Here is a 14,126-nt window from a genome sequence, read left to right on the forward strand (position 1 = left end):
TTAGTGTCGACTTGAAAAATTATCAGTTGCAAGGCAAAAAGTAGATTTAATTTTTAGAGCTGTGTTTTATCAACAAAATTATTTGTGGAAATTTTTTACGAAAGTAGACCGTATAAAATGTAACCTTACGCTCATCATACCGTGTATAAATTATAAAATACCGTGTATAAATATATACATAATAGTAATTTATGTTTATCGAGTAATAAAAAAAATTCACTGTTGAGTCATTATTACTACGTATTACATACGTTCGTAGTACATAGTAACTCAATGTGTAGAGTGCTGACTGCTGATGGCAACGGTTATTATTCAGTGGAACCAAAGTTTTATGTTTACAAAGAAAATACATATACGGAAAAAATGATATGGTTAATGAAATTGTTTGAGTTTGGAAGTGGTGGAAAAAGTTACTTTCTTATCATTATAATTCTTTTTACCTTATCTGCACTTCCTCAATAAAAATTAAGTACTTACCTTATGTAATTTAATATGTTACATTCGAGACAATTAAGACCTTAAAAGTAATCTCTTATTCCCGTTCAAAGGATTAAGTATCTCATTATCCTCAAAAATAAATGATACTCAAACATACAATTCTATTAACACTTTTAATTTTTTTTTCGTTAATATTGATTTAATGAACACATAAATCAAATAGAATTTATCGGTGTATGAATTCTGATTAAGATAATTTCAATGCTCTACGTCTCTACGTCTAGCTCTACGTCTGTTTTGTCTTAGAGCATTAGTTGGTTTAATGCTCTAAGTGTTTTGTATTGACTTTGACAATATGACGGACGACGGTATACGATATAGTGACGATATACGATATTTTAACTTTACGCACGTGACTCTACGTGAATTGTACGCATAACGACATTGCTAGTCCACTGATGACTATATCTGTATATAATATAGACCCACATTTCAGGGGAATACGCAGCAATCGGCGTTGACGTTGAAAAGTATGAACCGGAGGAGGCTATCCGCTATCTAGCGGGTCCCTTGATTAGGGAACCTAGCTCGAGGACAATCAAGGCCTTTCGCTCTTATCTCGCTGTAGCGCCCTCCCCTGCGCCCTCGTACCCCGCCTTCGCCGCGGAAGTAAACAGGCGATTGCAGATGCCTCCGTTCAATTTCACTAATCCCCTACTCGCTCTTGGCGGTGGTAAAGTTGTAAGTATATTGCCGAACATTTTAGCTCTAGCCTCTTAGAGTATTTATCGTATGTACCGTACAATGTACATACGATAAATACTGAGTTCATAAAACGATCGATAATCGATAATAAGTGATTTCAGAGATTCATTTTCTTGCATTTTTCAGTTTCAATGACAAAAAGGTTCTTTCTATATCTTTCACACTGTGTTCTTACGTGTGTACCTACTAGTGTACACACGTAAGAAGTGAAACTTCTTTGTGACCTTATTTTTCAAAAAATAATTTACTATATGCAACTTTACAGAAATACACCGATAAAGAAGTTTCACTTCAAAAATAAAATAATAATCATCACAGTTACAAACTCGACAATACCGAATATAAAGAAGAGCTTATCTACTAACAACCTTAACTTACGCAATAAAGTGTAACCTACATGTCAACACAACACTTTTTATGAGTGTGATGTATTAATTGCCAGTTCTCTTTGATCAATTGCAGCTTATATGTTATCTGTGGAAACCGGAAACGAGATAACGATAGCTATTGCCCCAAATACCTAAATTAAACTGCTATTACGGTAATTTGCAAACTGCGGCATGTTCATGCTATTTCAAGTACATCAATGTCCTTGACAAGGACGCATTTGGATACACACATTATCTTGTCAAGAATAGAATTAAAAAATACGAAAAGAAATAATATATCTGTCCATAGACAATGAACGAAACATTGACATGAAATACAACATCGTTTAAGGAATAAGGATATAATACCGATAAACGTAGAGTTAGATGCTTTTAAAAAGCTTTATAATACACGCGTTTTAAAAATTATGATAGAGTTGATAATATAATAATATGTCGGTTTCATCTCCGAAAAGGACTTATATAAACAATTCAGTGGTGATTAGATGCAAGATCTACAAATTTTACTTCAAAATTGTAAAACAATATTGTAATGTAATGGAGAGTAGTAAACAATATTGTAATGTAGGTACCTATACAACTGTCATTTCAGGTATAATCATCTTTTGTTTGGAATAAATCATATCATTATAAATTTCAGTACCTACATCCTCATTAACTCCTATCCTATACTCCTTACATAGACTAAACTGCAATGAAGAACTTTCATAGTTGAATGCGCTCTACAAGTTTAACTAATAGATAGTTTTCAAAGCTTAAACTCAAGAACTAGTTCCAATGCATGATTGCCAGGATTAAACTATGATAGAGTGTTTTAGAATTTATACTTGTAATATATTCATGAAAGATGAGGGTATTTTACATTATTTAGTGTCTTATTTACTAATTTAGGTAATATATGATCATAATTCTATTAGTATTGTCTTTTATACGTTTGAATTTATTTGATGACAAAAAATCCATAAATCTCTACATATTATTACTTACTCTACTATATTTTAAGGCACCATATTTTTGAACTAAAGAACACAAATTCCCATTCAAACACGTATATCCCAAATTTCCGATTTAGATACCAGTGGAAGCAGCGTGGTTACACGACTCTGTATGGGTGTACGCTAGAGCCCTCGTCTCGGCCCTCAGGACTGGTATCGAAGCAAGGGACGGTCGCTCCATCGCCGCTTACATGAGGAACACCACTTACAGAAGCGTTATGGGGTAAGTAAAGAACTAATGTAAAGAGGATCACCTTAATAAATGCTAGTGACAATTCAAAAGTGATTGTTGAATAAATAAATGTTTTAACTCGAGTTTTGAACTAAGATATGTAAATCAGGATTTAAATATACGATAACCGTACGTATTATAATTATATGTGCCTCTGAAGGGATGTGTTTACCGTTTGTTGGCTATTAAAATTTCCAAATTAATTAATAAACCGTTACTTTTTAAGTTTTTAGGTATGTTGAGAGATATATGTAACGGCATCAAACCCGTTTTGATAAGAACGAATTCTTATGCAAAATAGTCTTAGATACTTATAAATATCAATAGACTATATGTAATTAAGGTTTTAATGAAATAATAATTTTATAAAATGAGACCTGTGCTTGGCTAACATTTGGCTCCAGGTTTGAGACCGCGTATCTCTCTGATGAGAAACGACATATCACAGGGCATTTATTTTGATGAAATAATAATTATGTATGTTAAATAAACATGTCTTAGCTAAAAATCCTAACTCTACTTGATTATTTCATATAATTAAGTCTATTTTTACAAGCCACTTGCACGAATTGGCAGCTGTATTTGGTATTATTTTTAGTATGTTACGCGTAACGTTTGGTCTAATTACTATTCCTGCGGCGTTGATGTGCTGTAAAATTGTTCTAGTATCACTATCCCACCCGTAAATATCTTTCTTTTAACGACAGGGAACTAATTGAAATGCATGGCGTGTCAAATTTTGTCTTCCGCTCTCCGCAATACGAATTCCTATTGGTACTGTCGTCGTTAATTCGCAATTTGTCTGGAATTTATCAGAATCAATCTTCTAATTTGCTAAATAAAAGATAACTAAGTAGTCAAAACATATTTTCAACTACTTATGCCAATCAAGGAATAGTTTCAGTTAGTCTAAAACCTTCTTTTATTTTGCGCGCCGAAGCAGGTTTTTTTTTAATTATATGTATTGAGTTTAGCTCTATCAAGAGGAAAATATCACGTGTCAATTTAATTATTTTGTTTTAAGTTTGAGTGATCAGAAAATTTTAATACGGATAAATATATTTTGAGCAAAATATAAAGATTAAATAATTTTACAGCCGGTAAAAGCCTCACAAAGGTAACTTTGTGAGTATGGGCAGTGGTGATCCCCTCATCAGGAGACCCATCTGCTGGAATTAATATATTTATGTTACGTTTAAATAGTACTTAGTTAGATACCCATTTCATAAAAAATCGTTTTTAGAACTGCTGGTACCAACTGGTTCATACTTCTTTCGTTATAATCTGTGGGCGTTTTTTTTAAAAAAATATCCTTTTATTTGTTTTTATTCGTATAGAGTTTGTATACACGTCAATTACAATTTAATTAGTTACAATAAAATTTTAACGACGACATTATAAAGCTATAAAGCATCTTTTTGTTACTAATCGGCTTACTTATTCTTGAGACCACAACACAATTCATGTTTTTAAGCTCATTAGGTATATCCTCATGAATACAAATCCGGGTGATTATCTCTTACAACGGTTTCAATGTCAACCGTGGCTAGATAATCTTTGCTAAAGAGAAACAACTATAGAACTAGAAGGTACATCACAGATATCTTTATAAAAAGTCATTTTAGTCATTTTTCATTAAAAATGCTCTTTATTTCTTGGTGGTGTCACAAAATAATATTCAATCCATACAGATACAGTGTACATATGGATGAAAATGGGGATGCGGAGGGAAATTACACATTGCTCTCCGTGGATCCAACCCGACCCCCAGGACTTTATCCCCTTGGAGTATTTCACAAATTAGCCCCGGTAAGTAAGCCATCGAATACGTTTTAATGGTATGTACGTATTAAAAAATACCAATTTTATAGCATCCATAATAATATTCTGTTAACGATTTTCCTTAAATGTTAATTCAAAAGATAAAATGTTCATGCCATCGAGAAAATTCTCTAAACGTACTTGAAATGTTTATTAGTCATTATGTGTAAAGTACGAGTAATTGACGACCTATAAACGGCGTGCATAATCTAAATAAACACTTTGCGTGATACTAAAATCAACATCGGTAATGTAAGCGAAGTTTTAACGCTCATGTGAATAAATAATGTATCCAAATCAAATTTCAACATTTTAGGTCAAAGCCATATGTTTTTAATCTTAACTGTAGGTATGTGTTTCCAAATATTAATAAAGCAACAAAATATTTAATCCAATAAATGCACTTTGAAAAGAATGTGCGAAAATAGGCATTCTTTCGTTGAAAGGAATGCCAACTAGCTAGTGCTATATTAAAAGTTTCTCCGTTATTTCACTAAGTAAATGTTTGAGAGAGCTAACATTTTATGTACCTATATAATTATGTTTTATACACTTTGGACAGGAATTACGACTCCTGCGAGATATTAAATGGCCAGGAGGACGCGTGCCGCTCTCAGAACCTCCGTGTGGATTTCGAGGCGAAAAATGCGTTAGTAAGTATAACTTTGTTATGCTAATCCTGACATAACTATTGTGTGTATGTTTAAAAGCCTCTCCACTGAAAGTAGTTAACTAAATGGGTATAGTGTGTTAGCGGCTAATAGAATCAACGGGACCGGAATACATTAGGCGGTCCAATTTTGTTAGAAGTAAAAAAGTAATGCTTAGCTGGAGGTCGGGCGGCATTAAGCGCAAAGCTTGTAAGCGAGAGTGAGGGGTGGGTCGTAAAGCGTAATGTGTGGACAAGCAATGCTGAGCAGCGACCATTGCCCGCACGACTCCCGCTGCGTCGCCGCTCTCGATCCGCAACACTTTCAATGCTTTACAACTTATATTGCTTTACAACTTGTTCTTTCTAGCAGACGTATTATTTTGTTTTAATTGCAATGTCGTGAAGATTAAACATTTTATTATACATACGATGTGACATGAGTTTAGTGTAGTTTCAACGAATTTGATTCTGTTGGAGGCGTCGAGGATTTTAATCAAAAACATTCACATTTTTTTTTTTTCATTAAATATTAATATATCTGTCCTTTACCACTAAAATTATGACGCAAATAGATTCAGTAAAATGAAAAATCTTGTCTATTGTCTATATTATAATATAGTAACACATATTTTATCCTATATTCAAATAATATCTAAACCATATATGAGACGCATTAACGGATTTAAAATAACTCAGAACCCTAATACCCTTTCAGACGATATTATCTAGTGTATGTATTTCATACAAGATATAGAATATCTGTTTGTTATTTCTAAATGATGAAAGACTTAGAGAAAATGCGATACGTCTACAGTGGCTTAATATTATTTCACAATGCTTTGAACTTTCGAGTGTATTTTTATTGAAGCAATCATTTTTAAGACGATTTTCACTTTCTATATAACCGTTTCTTTTTGATGTTTATAATATTTATTTTTTTAAAGTACTCTTAAAAATTTCCATCCTTATAAGGATATATTAATTTTCCATCCTTAAAAAAATTGTAACATATAGGTATATTAGGTACAATTTTTTTATAGCTCTACCATATAAATTGTAATGTTTACGTTTCATAATGTTCATTTTAAAAATGGTTTAAAAGAAAAAACACTTCTAGCTGGCTGTAAATAATTAAATATACAACTTACAGCCAGCTATCAGGAAAATCTTCTACTGGATATTCTCGGCGTTTCAAAGACGGGATTTCGTACAAATCGTACAGCTTTCGCTTTTCCAATTAAAAGCGTTGAATTCGACTGGTCCCAACTTTAAGAGATTCCAATTCGAATCCCGTCTGGGCTACGTACATACAAATTGAATAGAAACGTTTACAACGAAGCCTAAGTGCTTCGGGTATAATATTTCGTTCCTTCGATTTCTTAAAATGTTTAGCGATAGAATTACCTATTCTCTATTGTAAATGTATGTAATGTGAAAAAATAAGAAGGCAAACAATGTATTACTTTGTTCAATTGTTAAGAAAGTATCAAATTAATCGAATACGAATCCATTAGTTTATTTCATGAGAAGTCCTAAAATAAGACAATCTTTACAATTTCAACAAAATATATTTTATTAATCTACAATTACTGCGTGTTTTATTAAGAAAATTATTGTAAACGTGGTGTCTCCGTATAGGTCATATTGGTGCTTGGGCGCTAGGAGCCTCTGGTGGCACCTTAGTACTGTTAGCGCTGGCTGCACTAGCTCTATACCGCGGTTGGCGTTATGAACAGGAACTCGATTCTCTATTGTGGAAAATCGATTTTAGAGACCTCCACCTACCAGATGACGAACAGCGCGCCAACAAACTGAGTAGGTAAACAGAATTTATATATGTTGTTTGCATGTTTGTGCTTCTATTTTTTTTTACTGATATAGGAATTATCTGCTTTAAGTACGTCTTAATCCCATCAACAAAAATACTGCTTCACATTTTAGTTTTTTGCTAACTTTGCACTGCATAATATAGGAGCTGGAAAGTAGAATATTAAAGTAACAGATATCATACAATTTACTAGAGTCGAGCTTTTTTCAACAACATTAACAATTCAACAATTCTATTATCATTTACTATTTAAATTTAAACCATTTACTAGAACAGAAATACAAATATGTTTTGACTTTTCGGGTTTCTACAACATTCACATATTGTGATAATTAATAGAATACATCAACATTTCATTTTTCCATATCCTCTCTTTACCTGCACTTATCAAACATAACAGTGAATTAGTACTTCATTGGTCCCTCGGGTTGTACTAATGACATACCTACCTAGATCGGTAAATCACTATCGACTGTCCAAGGTGACATTACATCCCAGGACAAGTTGGTCAGAGCTGATTTTTTCCAGCAAGATAGCAGCGCGGGGTTGAACACGAACTCAAGCAATGCGATCTGTGAGAAGGGCAGTACAGGCGGAGCTCGTTCCAGCCAGGTCTCTCTCAGCTCAAACCCGGACCTAGACTTTAGATATTCCGCCATTTTCACTGAAGTCGCCTTCTATAGAGGGCGGTTACTTGCGGTGAAACGCGTGCGACGACACCACATTGATATTAATCGGGAGATCAAGAAGGAACTTAAAATTGTGAGTTTTTTTATGGTCAACTTTTATATTTAGAGATTTTTTTGTTTGGTTGTAATTTATTATAATCTAACTCATAAACTTCTTTCTCAATAATTTACGTATCGCTCAATATTAGTCGTGCCGATTCGAAGGTAGCTTATTCGTCTATATGTATTCTTCTGTTATTTGTGTTTAAAAAAATTATTAAATAAATCTCTATGAGTAAATACAGACAGAAATAAGCATCCATTTCTTTTTCTGTGGCATCTTGAGCTAATAAAATGACATACGAGCAAACCCCGAGTTAATCATACAGATTCACAAATAAGCCAACCGTGAAAAAAGGTTTATCTATACGAAAGCTTCACCGAAGCGCGAACGGCGAAATCCTTACAATAGTCTGCTATAAGCGAGACTAATAGGAGAGGATAAATCATAGTAATGATTATGTACAACTTTCACGCCTCAGGTAGAATACGGCACATGTATTTCTATGATTAATTGGCAAAAATAGTGCCGCTATTAGCTCGGCAGTCTTGATTAAATAGCGCGGATAACTTGTGACTACGTGATATATGTCATCATTTATTATTTCCTTTGTTTTTACAAGAAACAGAACACATAATAAACGTTTGTTTTGAATTTATTTATGAGTATTATTTTAGTCGAAATGAATAGCTTTTGAAATTAGCGGAGACATCGACCCCGGCTCTATTGTCACCAGATAAACTTAATTTTAATTCACTGACAATACAACGTGCTCGTTTTGTTGTTCAAGGGAACTTTTTTAGATTTGCTGTCTGGTGTTTTATCAAACACAAAATTTTATAAATATAAACCTATGATATAAGTCAGTTGACCGTAGTACTTGTAACTTAATATACGTACTTCACTTCATTATTTTACGAGAGTAATAACTTTATATTACCTAAAAATAAGCACCATAACAAATTACTAAGTTAGTATATTATTTTTAGAAACAATTCAATTTAGGCAAAATATTAGGAAGACATCCAAATATGTACTAAGTACCTTCTATTGATTCAGTAATTGATACGTTTAGGTGCGATTTTCCTGTTCGAGTATATAGGTAATATATCATGGCTAAAGAAAACGAAAATAACTCTGATTTATCCAGGTGTGGCATCTAATTACATTTATCAACTTGTTGTTTATTGTACTTGCTACTTTGATTGAACTTGCTACTTTGATTAAATTATTGCTCGCCTGATCAAGTATAGTTTGTTCAAAAGTGCGTGAATGTGACAAGCCAACTTTCGCATTCAATAAAAATGTTTAGTGATATGTCGTTTCTCTAACTAACTAAATGTAATAATTCTTCATTGGACTAAATTTAATCCCGATAGTAGAATCCGATAATTTTTTATTCTGGTAGAGTCTTTGGTAATGTCTCCACATTATCGAAACTATATTCGAGCTCAACCGATAACTAATCTGGGAACTAACCTTGAATTAGCATACACCCACAACTAACATAGTTATAACAATGTAAGGTATAATTAATTTACTGCCACAGATGCGGGATTTGCAACATGACAATGTGAATGGGTTCGTGGGCGCGTGTATCGAACCGCCCAATGTGTGCGCTCTTTCTGAATACTGTACCAGAGGGAGCCTTAAAGTAAGTGCTGATGATATATCACTGGTATATTAAACGGGGTTATTTATTTTTATTTTGTAACACTACTTTTATTGGTCAGTAGGTACATACGTTAGTATAGCCACAGATAATATATAACTATGCCATAATATGTAAGTAGGTAGAGCTTTAAATAAAGACTCTACTATTATTAAATCCTTTTCGATTTTCCATATCCGCATTTTGAATCGAACTTTTATAGTTTTCATATCACTTATTTTTATTTATAAATGCTCTTATAATGTATAAATTTACCAACTTCAAAGTTATTATTTTTTCCAGGATATACTCGAGAACGAGGACATAAAATTGGATAATATGTTTATAGCGTCACTTGTCGGCGATATTATCAGGGTATGAGAAATGAGTAATTACTTTTATGACAACTTTTGACTGCTCTGCTACAATTTTCGTAATAACTTCGCCTTAAACAAACTTCAAGCTTTAAAGACTATCTAACTTTGCATACCTACCTAGTTTCAGAGTATTCAATCCAATTAAACTTTTCATTGAAATTCCTTGAAAATTCTATCTGGTATTAAAGAGTCTAGTTTACACGTAGCTACCTAATATTTGATCGTACCAAATTAAGTACCAATTATATTTACATAATCAATTAACATTCAGTTCGGGTTACGAAATGTAATAGGCCCACAAAAATTGGGCAAATTGATAATCTTATTCATATTCTTACAAGATTGCGAATGTTAATAACCCATAAAAGTCAGAATTAACTTATTACTCAATTAGTTTTATTTTTATACAAAATATGGACTTATTATCTCATTCCCAAGGGCATGATATTCATCCACGAGTCACCACTACAGTACCACGGCTCACTCCGTCCGTCCAACTGTCTAGTGGACGCTCGATGGGTCGTAAAGTTGGCGGACTTTGGTCTGCGGGAGTTCAGGCGCGGGGAACTGCCACCGTCCGACCCTAATGCTTTGAGATCTCATATTGAAAGTAAGTATGGGTTGGTGTTTATCCACAACAGAGTTTATGCCTGTCGTTTGTTATTGGATGATAATCACCGATTAGTCTATAAGTAGTCTGAAGAATCAGACTGGAATCTGGATCTCTAGGACACTTGTCAAAAATTACTACTAACAGAATATTCATGAAATTCTCGACAAGGAATACCTTGCTTCGCCCGTGGTACCTACATGTTTAAACTATCCTATCTCTCAAGTTGGATCGAACTGCACATGGTGTGCGAATTTTATTATAATCGGTTAAGTGGTTTAGGAGTCCATTGAGGACAAACATTGTGACACGAGATTTATATATATTAAGATATTATGTACTTGAATAACTAACTAAAAACTGCTGGCATTAACATAATTCTACTGAAATATGCGTAGGTATCTTATTGTAATATTGAACTCTTCGCAATGTAAGATGTAAAACATAATATAGCAATGCTTTCGGGAATCAATCCAGCCCAAATTCCGCTATAAATCTGTATTTATAGCTATTTTATCAGAACTTTCTCATTTACGTTTTACGATCCTTAAAGAATATTACTTCCCAGTAGCTCCGTCCCAATTTTTTGCTCACTTTATGTATGTCGGAGATTACTTACCACATCCAAGCCATAAAATATTTTATAATAAATCTTAATATATTACTATTTTATGAAGCCACTTTTAGTGTGCATCTTGATACGGTAACAGAATGCCTAACATAAAATCAGCTATAACATTATTTCCCATTGTAGCACTCATTTTATTTTTTCAGTTACAAAGAATAAAACCTCATATTATGTTCTTCGAATCCACAATTAACAATTCGAAAAAAAGATTTTGTACTTTCATAGAAAATAACATTCCAAAGAAAATAAAAATGTAAATATAGGGATGGATTTTCTCACAACAGCGCTATAGGTATTTGAGAAGGTTCCCTTCCAACTTTCAGTAGTGTTTACCCAATAACACTTTGTAAATATTTGCTAAGCTGTGATTCCGGGAATCTTTACTTTATATAGTAGCGCTTTAGGAATATTACATAGTAAATAGGGAATTTTCCTAGTGGTGAAAATGTTTTGAATATTATGTTATTGGCATTTTTTTGCGATATTTATCATTATCACTTAGATTAAAAGACAGCTCGAAAAGAGTAGGTACCGTACTATAATTAAATTCACTGTATATAATCATCATATATGTACTATTTTTTTTAAGTTACGTATATTAATTATGCGCTTTTTTATAAAATACGCTTACTCAGATTTTGTTTTCTGAAAATGTTGAATATTATACAAATCACAATATAGTTAAATGATGGATCTATGAGACCTGATGAACGTAGAAGTCAGTATCAGTATACAATTCTTACAACAAACGTTACATGACCAGGCCTCGTCTACCTATCCCCCGAGCTGCTCCGCTCAGCGGGCTGGGGCAAGGACTCCTTCCCCACATCGCTCGAAGTCCGCAGCGGTTCCCCCGCGGCCGACGTGTACGCGTTCGCGCTGCTCCTGTACGAGCTGCACACGCGTGCGGGCCCGTTCGGCGCGCACGCGGCCGCGCCGCCCGCGCTGCTGCGCCGCCTCGCGCACCCGCACCCCGCGCCTTACAGGTAGGTACGTGTCTCCTGTCTACCGATATTTTGTTTCAGCTTTTGGTACGAGAGAAAAGATTTGGTAACTATTTTGATTCGGCTTTCGATATCTGGATATTATGAAAATAGAAACATGATAATGATGTTAAGGAACTTTCTTTGATAATTCGCAGAAAATCTCTACAAACACATCTCGCAAATAAACGCCGCCTTCCTAAAAAACCTTCGTATAACAATAGCCAGTTGGCTGTCATCACACAGTAATCATTTAAATGCAGTGGGACTTATCTTATTTTTTTTTTGTATTCCTTCCGCCCATAGCAATAAATCGCATATATAGGTATAGATTTCTGAAATTGCGTATAGAGTCATATTAAATTAGAGTCGCTAGAATGAAAAGATAAATGAATTTATGCCCATGGGCTTCTTTAATGAGCTAAAACAATTCTGTAATAATGAGTACTTGCTAATACAGCTAATACAAAGGTAACTAATGCAGGCCGCCGCTAGAAGCTCTAGCGGACCGCTTCGACTGCGTGCGCGAGTGCTGCGCCGAGTGCTGGGTGGAGGACGCGACCGCACGACCCGACTTTAAGGCTATACGGACGCGTCTGCGACCGCTTAGGAAGGGCATGTATGTTACATACTGTATTTAATACATAATAAAAGGTCTTAAATGGGTTTTATTTATAATTTTCAAATATTATTTGAATGAAAATGACAAAAAATTACCAAAAAATAAAATAATTATAGACAAAAAAATTGTTTCACCTTCCTGAGCTTGCAGCTTAAATCGTACACCCTATTTTAAATGTTCAATCTGATTTCAGGAAACCAAATATATTTGATAATATGATAGCAATGATGGAAAAGTATGCTAATAATTTAGAGGCTCTCGTCGATGAAAGGACTGATCAATTGCAAGAAGAAAAGAAGAAAACAGGTAAGGAAGTTGTTTTCATTATGAATTGTACGTATTGCTATTTGCATAATCATACACCATAAAAAAACTAACCTACTTCCATTTGATAAAATATTTTTTTCAAAAAGAATTAACATATGCATTAAAATACGATAACGAAAATACTAATTGCATCAATTTAAATTAAATCAAGGATATTTCCCCCTTTCAATAAGAACATTTAACTTTCGCAATAGAATATATTTACATATAATATCATGTATGACAGCTACTCAAGTCTCGGTCACGATCAACTACATTTGGATATTGGTCCACTAACCCACTGTTCGTATCAAATGAATCCAAATTCGTAGCCACGAATACTATTCCATTACGTAAACTGCGTCTGCCACAGGTCTTAGCCGAATTTAAGTTTAAGAAGATATGGTATTACAGAACATTTTTATAAAAGGATACGTTCTATATACAAAATTAAGTATATACAATATACATAGAATTTTTGGAACTTGCTCCATAACACTGTGGCGTAATTTGGACAGAAAACTCAAACTCAAACTCAAACTCAAACATTTATTTATTCAATTAGACTTCTTAAAGAAGCACTTTTGAAACGTCATTACATATTTTAAAATTTACCACCGATTCGGAAAGCAGTATCTACGGAGAAGAACCGGCAAGAAACTCCATAGTTGCTCTTTTAAATCATGTCAGTTTTACAATTTTACAAAATACATATGTAACAACATATAAGTATTGTAATAACATGCCAAAGAACTGTCCTGTGGTTTTTACGCGACAACCCTCCATGGGTTTTTATCGTCCATATATTCCTGAATACTGTAGTACGCTCTCTGAACTAGTACATTTTTTATATAAGTTTTAAATTTAGAACTACTAAACTCTTTAATATTATGAGGAATTCTATTGTAAAAGCGTATACCTTGACCCATAAATGAATTTTTAACTTTAGCTAATCGGAAAAATGGCATTTCAATTCTATTTCTGTTCCTTGTGCCATAACAGTGTCTATCTCCTACTCTTGTGTGTAAGTCGGCGTTTTTGTGTACATGCAAAATATTATTAAATATATACTGTGATGGTACAGTAAGGATACCAGTATT

At 33.6% G+C, this 14,126-nt stretch overlaps 1 protein-coding gene across 1 annotated transcript in view; it reads left to right on the top strand.

Moving 5' to 3' along the window:
• Positions 1 to 14,126, top strand: part of LOC149905801 (guanylate cyclase 32E) — a 34,776-nt gene that overhangs the window by 15,034 nt on the left and 5,616 nt on the right. Inside the window, exons 8-19 of the mRNA XM_090105871.1 lie at positions 935 to 1,179; positions 2,665 to 2,810; positions 4,511 to 4,628; positions 5,203 to 5,293; positions 6,931 to 7,107; positions 7,653 to 7,882; positions 9,399 to 9,503; positions 9,804 to 9,875; positions 10,316 to 10,487; positions 11,879 to 12,101; positions 12,583 to 12,717; positions 12,914 to 13,026. Of these exons, the coding sequence (XP_089961997.1) occupies positions 935 to 1,179; positions 2,665 to 2,810; positions 4,511 to 4,628; positions 5,203 to 5,293; positions 6,931 to 7,107; positions 7,653 to 7,882; positions 9,399 to 9,503; positions 9,804 to 9,875; positions 10,316 to 10,487; positions 11,879 to 12,101; positions 12,583 to 12,717; positions 12,914 to 13,026 (1,827 nt within the window). The remainder of the gene's footprint in view (positions 1 to 934; positions 1,180 to 2,664; positions 2,811 to 4,510; positions 4,629 to 5,202; positions 5,294 to 6,930; positions 7,108 to 7,652; positions 7,883 to 9,398; positions 9,504 to 9,803; positions 9,876 to 10,315; positions 10,488 to 11,878; positions 12,102 to 12,582; positions 12,718 to 12,913; positions 13,027 to 14,126) is intronic.

The sequence above is a fragment of the Colias eurytheme genome, chromosome 9, assembly GCF_061535395.1.
Source record: "Colias eurytheme isolate Ceu_HAF_F1 chromosome 9, ilColEury1 Martin Lab GWU primary, whole genome shotgun sequence".
Lineage (NCBI taxonomy): Eukaryota > Metazoa > Arthropoda > Insecta > Lepidoptera > Pieridae > Colias > Colias eurytheme.